The 10,062-nt window shown below is 36.1% G+C and overlaps 1 protein-coding gene across 1 annotated transcript in view; it reads left to right on the top strand.

Annotated features, from left to right (window-relative positions):
* LOC107689442 (androgen-induced gene 1 protein-like) overlaps positions 1-10,062 on the top strand; it is a 36,972-nt gene that overhangs the window by 9,183 nt on the left and 17,727 nt on the right. The window contains 1 exon segment of the mRNA XM_016487419.1: positions 1,523-1,624. Within this exon segment, the coding sequence (XP_016342905.1) occupies positions 1,523-1,624 (102 nt within the window).

Here is a 10,062-nt window from a genome sequence, read left to right as displayed (position 1 = left end):
GCATAAACACATTTCATTACACCAAATACACAAAATAATGTTCTTTTTAGCAATGTCATATGACCCCTTTAAGCATGTTTAGGATTAGAAATGGTTAGTATTGGCCATGTGACAGTAGAAGTGCTTCAATAGTATAGAGATTTTGCTGTACTGTTTATCCCACACTATGGGTATGTTTACATGACAACAGTGTACTAAAAACTAAAAAGTTTTGAGTGCAGATGACAACATTGTCAAAACAATCCCCGTTCACACGGATCCATGAATGCTGTATTGTGCATGCCAGGCCAGTAGTTGGCGATATCACTTTTAAAAAAAAAACAACTTTCCTGCACACCAGTGTTGCCAAATCTGCGGTTTTCCAGCGGAATTGGGAGTCAAAACAATCCCCGTTCACACGGATCCATGAATGCTGTATTGTGCATGCCAGGCCAGTAGTTGGCGATATCACTTTTTAAAAAAAAACAACTTTCCTGCACACCAGTGTTGCCAAATCTGCGGTTTTCCAGCGGAATTGGGCTGCTTTAACACTTTTGCCGTGGGTTGTTTTTCATGTCCGCGGGTTGAAGTGACCCCAAAAACATAATATTTTGTCCCTGAAATGCGAATTTTACCAGTGGTTCCCCACCAAAAAATACGTATTTAACCCCCAGGAACACAAGTTTTACTGGGGGACACCCCTCAAAACGCAATTGGGCTAGTTTTGGGCTATTTTTGAGTAGCAATTGGGCGGGTTTTGTTGTGAAAACCTGGCAACCCTGCTGCACACATACCTGTGGACTGAACACGTAATATGCATGTGCATGACGTTACCATTTGTAATTAGACCATGCCATGCTGGTTTCATCTGGCCAGAGGAAAACTGGCTCCCAGACTGAGCCTGGTTTCTCCCAAGGTTTTTTTTTCTTTATTTCTGTCACCGATGGAGTTTTGGCTTATTGCCACTGTTGCCTTTGGCTTGCTTAGTTGGGGACACTTAATTTCTGTCAATATTTTCGACTTGATTGCACAGATACTATTTGAACTGAACTGAGCTGGACGATGACATCACTGAATCAATGATGAACTGACTTTAACTCGAAAATTGAGTGTTTACTATTGTCCTCTAGCACTATCGACACTATTTTCCTGTTTAATACTGTAGAGCCGCTCTGACACAATCTGTTTTGTATAAAGCACTATATAAATAAAGGTGACTTGACTTGATGATATGCCCCCTGTATTTGCAGCATTATTTTGAAAAAAACAACAACAACAACAACAAAAAACATTGAAAGCAGAAAGCTGTTCAGTCACAGGTGTGGATATACACATTTTATTTATAATAAATATAAACAAAATGTAAATAAAATCGCATACCCCACATATTCTATGCATTTCATTAATATTAAGGAATTAATTTTAAAAAGTTACTATAAAAAATATATTATACAATATTGGTGACAGAATGTTTTTTTTTTGCTTGGTTTTTTTTGTGATCGGATGATTCATTATCAGTATTTTCTTTGTTTTTGGTTTGCAGTTTGTGGTGACTATGTTCTGGACGCTTTACGTGTATGACAGAGATTTGGTATATCCAAGACTCCTGGACAACTTTATACCTCAGTGGCTAAACCATGGCATGGTGAGTGGAAAATTGCTTTCTTTTCTTTCTAGACTAGACTGTAAAATATGTTTGCCAGTTTCAAATCACTGACATTACAAATGTCTTTCTAAATGAACAATGGTATTATAAGTCTATAGAGAAATGCTAGTCATTGTGCAAACGTTCATTTCAATCAGGTGGAACAAAAGCTTCAAGGTGGGGTCCAAGTTGCAGGTCTTGTTTTTTTGACAGGTGAATGTGATGTTAAGTGTGACAGCATTTTTAGCCGGTGTGTTATTCCAGTTGCATGTTGGCAACAGACAGCAAGAATGTTTCCGTCCACATATTGTCACGAATGCAGCATTACTGTATTTTCAGAAGTGAAAAGACTTCACTGCAATTAGTTTAGAAGAGTCTCTACAAGAGATATTTAATAACCTAAATGCTTCCATATTGAATCCTTCTTTAATCTGCTCAAGTGGCCTCGACGAAGAGGTTTTGGGACCTAGAGGCTTCTGATAGATTGATAGGAAATACAACTCAGAATGAGGCTATTACTGGAAATGTGGTTGGATGTCTCAGTCGTCGTTAATCACAGGATGTATTCGGGTGACTTGGGTATAGCCCGGGGCCAATGACAACACACGTAGCGGTTGCTAGGGAAACATGTCTCGGTTATTAATCAACATGAATGTAACCTTTGAGCTAGGGCTGCACGATTAATCGCATGCGATATTTAACGCGCATCTTGTCAGAAAGCCGTCAGTGAACAACGGCTCTGTGTAGTTAATGCTGCTCAATGTGAAAGCACGCAGGTGATGGAGATTTACCGCTGATTACAGAACCGTCTTTACTGACAAGATGCGCGTTAAATATTGCATGCGATTAATCGTGCATGTTACCTTTGAGCCTAATCAGAAATTGTCTCTATCTTTAATGTGCAGTGGCATTATGAAATCACATGCAATTGGATTTTCCGCAGGGTTTTAAACCTTTCAACATTTGTCATTAATACACATTAGACTGTACATGATTTTTAGTTTTGTTTTTAGGCATGTGTTAAAAATGTACATTTCATTTCTTCATATTTCCTTAACGATTTTGGTTGACGGTGACCCCAAAATGAGTCAAGAGTCTATTCTGTTCACAGGGAAAAAACAATGCAAATGATAACAACTATGATCATGCATTGTAAGGATGGCAAGATCAAAAAATGTTCAACCCCAAACACTATAGGCTGCTCAAAATCTAAATTTGGTTTATCAACCTTAATTGAAGGATTTCAATGAAGAAAGTGCTCTTTCCTGCTTTGGACAATGGTTTTCTCCAGCCAGTGAAGGAACAGAGGTCTTGTGATCTACATACAGTTGTGCAGCTGAGGACTGACCCACGGGAGAGAACTACCTTCCAGCTGAGAACAATTTGTGCTATGCAGAAAGTTCCAGATTATCCCGCCTGTGACTGAAAGAGGTTACTCCATTGTAAATATTTTGAAGCATTCCATGGTACCACATTTGTTTGTTTACCCATGCTGCTATGGCAACTGTCTTCTGTTCACTGGCTGCTCTGACAAAGAAACAGTGACTAAGCCTTGTTACTGTTAGGCAGTAAGTCGAGTCTGAGCATGAGATTATCAATGTGACAGATATGTCTACAGATATTCAAACAAACAATAAATATGACAAATATATATTTTTTAAAAATGAAGACCATTTAGACTGCAAAGCAACTTTGCATAAATAATAATAATAAGAAGAATACATTTTCTTTAAAATGATGCAATTAATTAAATAACTAAAATAAATCATAACAATAAAAGTATAATATTAAAAATAAACATGAAAAATATATTTAAGAAATAAAGACCATTTAGACTGCAAAGCAACTTTGCATTAATAATAATAATTTTCTTGAAAATTATGGAATTAATTTATGAATTAATCCATTGTACCACATTTGTTTGTTTACCCATGCTGCTATGGCAACTGTCTTCTGTTCACTGGCTGCTCTGACAAAGAAACAGTGACTAAGCCTTGTTACTGTTAGGCAGTAAGTCGAGTCTGAGCATGAGATTATCAATGTGACAGATATGTCTACAGATATTCAAACAAACAATAAATATGACAAATATATATTTTTTAAAAATGAAGACCATTTAGACTGCAAAGCAACTTAGTATAAACGGAAATAAAATATTTTTAAACTATAAAATGAATTTATTAACATAAATTATAATATTAAAAATAACTATGAAAATATATTTAAAATGAAGACTATTTAGACAGCAAAGCAACTACCATAAATAATAATAATACTTTTCTTTAAACTATAAAAGCAATTTATAAATTAAAATAAATTATAACAATAACATTTTAATATTAAAAAATAAATATGAAAAATATGTTTAAGATATAAAGACCATTTAGACTGTAAAACAACTTTGGAATAATAATAATGATAATAATCATAATAATAATAATTATTATTATTAAAAATATTATTATATTTAAATTCATAATATTAACTAAATGGCTACAATTATATGATTATGTTTTTATTGTAGTCTAATGATCGAGAAAATCAATCTTGATTATTAGTGTCAAACCTCTATTTTATCCCATGTGCCTGTCAGTGAAACACCCACAGCAGGGCATTTATGAATCCTTTACACCTTGATGCACTGAAAGAGAGAGAAGCTGTTTTTCACAGCTTCCCTAGAAATTAGGCCACAACAAACTATAATAGCACTGGACAACTGCTCCTTTTAAGTCGTTTCATTTGAATACACTAGACATATTTATATTTCTGCTGGTGCATGCAGCTCATGGCTACAAAAGTCCTTTGAAACTTTCAGGGACTCTCTAGATATACAGTATGTAGACACATGCAAATATTTGCAAATATTAATCCCATCACTAGAATTTGAAAACTTTGTCTCTGTAAGTGCAGACAGGAAGCAACATGAAAAAAAAAAAAAACGGAAATCAGATTAAAAAAAATTTGGCAAGCCTGTCAGGACTCATAATGTGGCGATAACAATCAAAACAAAGCCACTTCAAAAAGACTTAAAGAAGCCTCTGCTAAACTTTCATGGCATCATCGGGAGGCGGTTTACCTGCGTCAAAGTATCTGTGACAATAATCCCTTCTCCGCTTTGTAATTACTGCGCTGCAGAGAGAGGCCTGTCAGAAGAGCGTTGCGCTGCTCTAATGTTAATGCCAGTGGCCTCCCACTGAGCAGCCCCCATGTTCAAACGCGTACCACAAATAAACATCTTACACCTGCTTAGAAAAGACACCACCGCTGTACATCTCAAAATAAAAGTACAAAAGACCCAGAGAGGCCGACTTCCCACGTGAAGGTATTTTCTGGAGTAGAATGCCCAGTCTGAGCGTTTAACTTTCCTCATATATAATTCAGCAGGTAGCTTTTAAACGAAACAGGTCATTGTGCACAGGGGCTTTTATGACTGATTACCTGTGGTAAACAACCCTCTGTCGCTCCTTAATTCACACTGCTAATTGTTCAGGGGAAACAAACACAGTACACGGCAATTCCTTTTCCACAGCGTGACCTTGAACGCACATGGGTCGGCTAATTAATCATGCAGTAAGTTCAAAGACAATCAATATTTATGACCGACTTACAGTTTCAAAACTTTCAAAAAGATCCGTCGCTGCAACAGAGAATGATTTTTACGCATGTATCCCATTTAACTAAGCACTATAGGTCAGTAATGAATTCCAGTTGCAATTCTGGCTTCTTTTGGCCTGTAAAGAAAAACTCACACTGAGAGGAAGCAGACTTCGCTTTTTAAAATGAATTGTCTCTCAACCTGTCTGTGGCATTTCTCTACAATTCCTTCTGCTGGATTTGTGGGATGTTGTTTAGAGTAGAAAATAGCTGTGCCCACAGGCCAATTTGAAGAGTGCTCTCCTCCGAAAATTGTCTCTAACTGTACGCTCCTGCTGTGACTACCAGTATGTTCAGACTGTTGGGGATAAGTGTTCCACCATTTACAGTAATAAGAATCCATCCTCCGAGCGAGAGGAGAAATCCATCCATGTGACTGAAATCGATCAATGTCACCGTCTGTGGCTGTGCTAAACTGATCCGGGCTCCTGATGCACTCCAGTGGTGTTTTCTCTGCATCTAATAACATGTTGGGTTTGCAACTGTCAGAGGAACCTCAGACAGACTAGCTTCTGCTTAACCAACGCTATTACCCAGACCGTCTTTAGGATACCGCGAGGATAAGAACCAGATGTCAGAGTATATCGACTTTTTTCAGGCTTTGCTTCACTTTACACTTTCATCCAAAAAAAAAAAATGTATCGTACGAAATACGTACGTATGGAATTTTCTATTTTACTTTATAACTGTTAATGTGCTAGCTGGTATACTTTTGATATGTTTAATAGCATAAAATATTATTTTACATTTTTTATAAAATAGCATATTAACTTTAGAAGCCTAAATAATTTGGCAACAAATAAATAAATACTACAAATGGTGCAACTAAATATGAAACTAGAAAACATTTTTATAACTTCAGTACTAATATAAAATAAAAATAACTAATACATTATTTTCACATGACATTGCAACTAGATATCAATAATACTAGACAAACTGTGCTGAAAAATTGTACTCTGTTAAACTTTTTTAAATGATACCAGCTAACAAATTAACTTTGGCAGCCCTAAAAAATTCAATTCAATTCAATTCAACAAATAAATAAATAAACTATAGAAAATAAAATACAATAACAGAGCGAAAATTAAATACATGAATTAAAATTTAAAAATTTAATTAAAATGAATGAATTTTATATATAAAAGGCAAAGTTCCCCCCCAAAATGAAATCTTGTCATCATTTATACAGTACACCCTCGTTTAATTCTAAAACTCTGTATGACTTGCTTTCTTCTGTGAAACACAAAGGAAAAGAAACTGAAAATATTCAACTGTTTTTGTCCAAACCAATTCGGTGGAGTAAATGATGATAAAATACACCTAAATTCAATATTATTCTGGCTCAGTACCCATAAACTGGATGCAAACTACCCATCAATTATCATACTGGCCAAGTATACAAACCAAAAGGTCTGTCTGAATACTAGAAATTACAATTTATGCAGGCTAGTAATCACCTAAAGTGCCCAGACCCTGATTCATAAGTGTATTATTGAATTATTAGTATTAGTCTCCATAAATGCAAAAATACGTCAGGCTGTTGACAGATTGCCATCTGGTGGTCATTGCCAACTTGGGTACTGGTCGAGTACAAGCTCAGACTGTAATTCCCCAGACTGCTGCAAGATGCAGAATCATTTGAATGACATGTTAAAACAAGGCTCTCCTTCATTATGGCCGTTGAGGTTTCCCTGCAAAATCTTTTGTCCCGTGGCTTGCCATTCCTCATATGCAATGAAGTAAAGTGAAGCAAAATAAATCATCATTTTTGTGGTGTTTTCCACAGTGGAGTGCCACCGTCATCTTCCATAGAACATTTACCCGCGGATTCTTTCATGCATCGCCGGAGGACGCACGCTTTGATCTTATATCAGCCTGGCCGAGAAACACAAAGCGGCTCAGTATTGTTGCAGAGAGTGTAGTGCAGTCAGCGGTTGCACTGGTAAACATAAGGGAGAGGTCAGTGTTATTATTGTTAACAAAAACTGAAAGAAAACCATTTTGTTAACTGAAACAAAAACATACATGGAAAAAAAATAATACACTTTCATGACTTGGGGGGGTGTAATGACTTTAATACTAACTAAAATAAAATAAAAATAACTAATCAATTATTTCAGTGTTAGTTTTGGATGCACAGTATATTATAAACTTGAAACTTTTACATAAATATGATTACACTGTTAAACGTGTTTAAATGATACCAGACATTATATATTATATATTATATTATATTAACTTTGGCAGGCCTAAAAAACTAAAACAAAGTACTAAAATAAAAAAGAGTGCAACTTAGGAAACTAGAAATATTTTCATTGCTTCAATACAAACTAAGATAACATACATTATTAATAAATTATTTTAACTTAAAAATGCCGCTAGATACTATGGAAGCCTGTTTCTGCCAAAGAAGAAAAATTAAAAAGGTAATTGTAACTTTTTATCTCAAAATTCTGACTTATTTCATGCAAATTTGAACTTTTTTCTCTGAATTCTGAGTTTACATCTTGCGATTCTGTTTTTTCTGCCACGGAAAAAAAAAATAATAATAATTTAAAAAGAAAAAGTAATTGCAACTTTTTCTCAGAATTCTGACTTTTTTCTTGCAATTGTGAGGTATATCTCACATTTCAGACTTTTCTTCTCAGAATTCTGAGTTCATCTTACAATTCTGCATTTATATCTCATGATTCTGAGTTTATCATCTCACAATCATATTTTTTTCACAGAATTGGAAGAAAAACGTCCGAATTGTGAGATAAACGCAGAATTGCGAGAAAAAAAATTAGAATGATGAGATGTAAAGTGGCAATTACCTTTTTAATTTTTTTATTCAGAGGTGGTGGAAACAAGCTTCCATAAGATAATAATAAAGACAGACTGTATGTGTGTATACAAAAAGCTGTATTGCTCAAGAGTGCATGTTAGAACACTAAAAAAGCCTATTAACATGACAGCATATCTGAAAAATTCCCCTCGTTTATGATTTAACCATGTATGCCATGTGGCATTATGGAGCGTCTGCTCTTGTTTTCTCTGTCATTGTGCTGTGGTGTTAGCGTTATCTTTTTGCTTGGCAACCCCTTCACTCACTAAAGCTCCAGATTGACAGGAGGGATCTGGTTGTTTTGTCTGGCAAGCCTCCAGCCACTTACAAAGGACATAATGTGCTACGATCTTATGCAATGACGGGTTGGTTGCAAGTAACCCGGCACAATGAAGTCAAACAAACTATAATATCCTGATGTTTTATCAAAGACCTGTTACATTTTGTTTGAAAACCAAAAAGACATGCCACATCTATGACATCTTAAGCTGGATTTTCACAAATGCGATTTGATTATATCTGATTACAATGGTCAGGTTCTAATGCGTTATGGATTAAATTAAAGAGAGCTGTGGTGGAGAGCAAATTAAACCGGGATCAGTGCTCTGCATTAGTGTGTTGAGGGACAAATTAAGCCTAGATCAGCATCCTGTAATGTGATGGGCCAAAGAGCAGCTACCAAACCAACACACTTCTTGGCACAGGGAAATAAAAAGCCCCATCATGCCAGCACTGTATTCATGCTTGCCAGAGAGCATCCCTGCAGCTGTGCCAGGCGTTCTGAGCCAAAATAGCCTGTCATAACAAGAGATCATCTCCCCTAGAGACTGCCAGCAGAATCCAGCGTTTGTGTTCAAACGCAAAAACACAATGCCTCTTATCAAGCAAGCAGGCAGAAGAAAAAAACATATTACAATTATTTTTACAAATTGTTCTGCCTGCCAGATCTATCGGCACATCAGGAAAGAATAATGACAAATTAATTTAGATTTTTTAATGCTACTGCGTATTTTCAACAAGGAAGCAAAAAAGCTGGATGTAGGGTTATTATAGTTAACTAAAACTAAAGCCATAAGAACTATATAGACATATTAAAAAATAAATAAATATGACAAAAACACAAATCAATATGACTAAAACTTTCACAAAAATTTAAATGGAAATGGAAAACATAAAAATAAAAATGAATTCAAAATATTAATAAAAACTACAATAGTATCTCAGAAACACTTGGGTCATATCATACACCTGGCGCAAGGCGTGGCGCAAGTGTTTTTGCTAGTTTCAGCCCGACGCAGTTCTCATTTTCTCGTCTTGCACCACGTTGTTTAAATAGCAAATGCATTTGCGCAAATTTGTGCGCCCATGGGCGTGCTGGTCTAAAAAAGAGGTGTGTTCGGGCACATTGTTGGCGCATTGCTATTTTGAGGAACTGAAAATAGACTGCACCATTGACCAACAAAAACCTGGTCTAAAGTCAATGGCGCAGTAGTTTTTTTGTTATTTAAAGAGCGCGTTAGTATAGGCGGGTCCACAGCGCAGGTTATTACACACACAGGGACACACAGCAGCACACAAACATGCGAAATATTAAAAATTAAAGGATTACAATGTAAAAGATTATTATTGTGTAGGCTACATAAATATAAAACTGCCTACATGTCATAATGGATAGTCATTGCATGTATCAGAATTATGCTACCTATTTGCTCGCGCACGAGCAGCTCCGTTTACTCTCTGGAGACGCGTTCTGTCTTTGCGCTTGCAAATTCCGCCGTGTAAATAGCAAATCCGCCATGGCACGAGCGCAACTGGCTCTTAAAGGGAATGTGAGATGAGGCTCTGATTGGTTTATTGCACGTTATGCCCAAAAAACACCCATCACTCATTAAGAGAATAGGGACAACCTGTTTAGACCATGCACCCAGGCACGCCGACCGGTTTCCCGTCGTTA

This window comes from Sinocyclocheilus anshuiensis, unplaced genomic scaffold (assembly GCF_001515605.1).
Source record: "Sinocyclocheilus anshuiensis isolate Anshui unplaced genomic scaffold, SAMN03320099.WGS_v1.1 scaffold1480, whole genome shotgun sequence".
NCBI lineage: Eukaryota > Metazoa > Chordata > Actinopteri > Cypriniformes > Cyprinidae > Sinocyclocheilus > Sinocyclocheilus anshuiensis.
The sequence above is the reverse complement of the archived record's forward strand: the minus strand, read 5'-3'. Positions and strand labels throughout refer to the sequence as shown.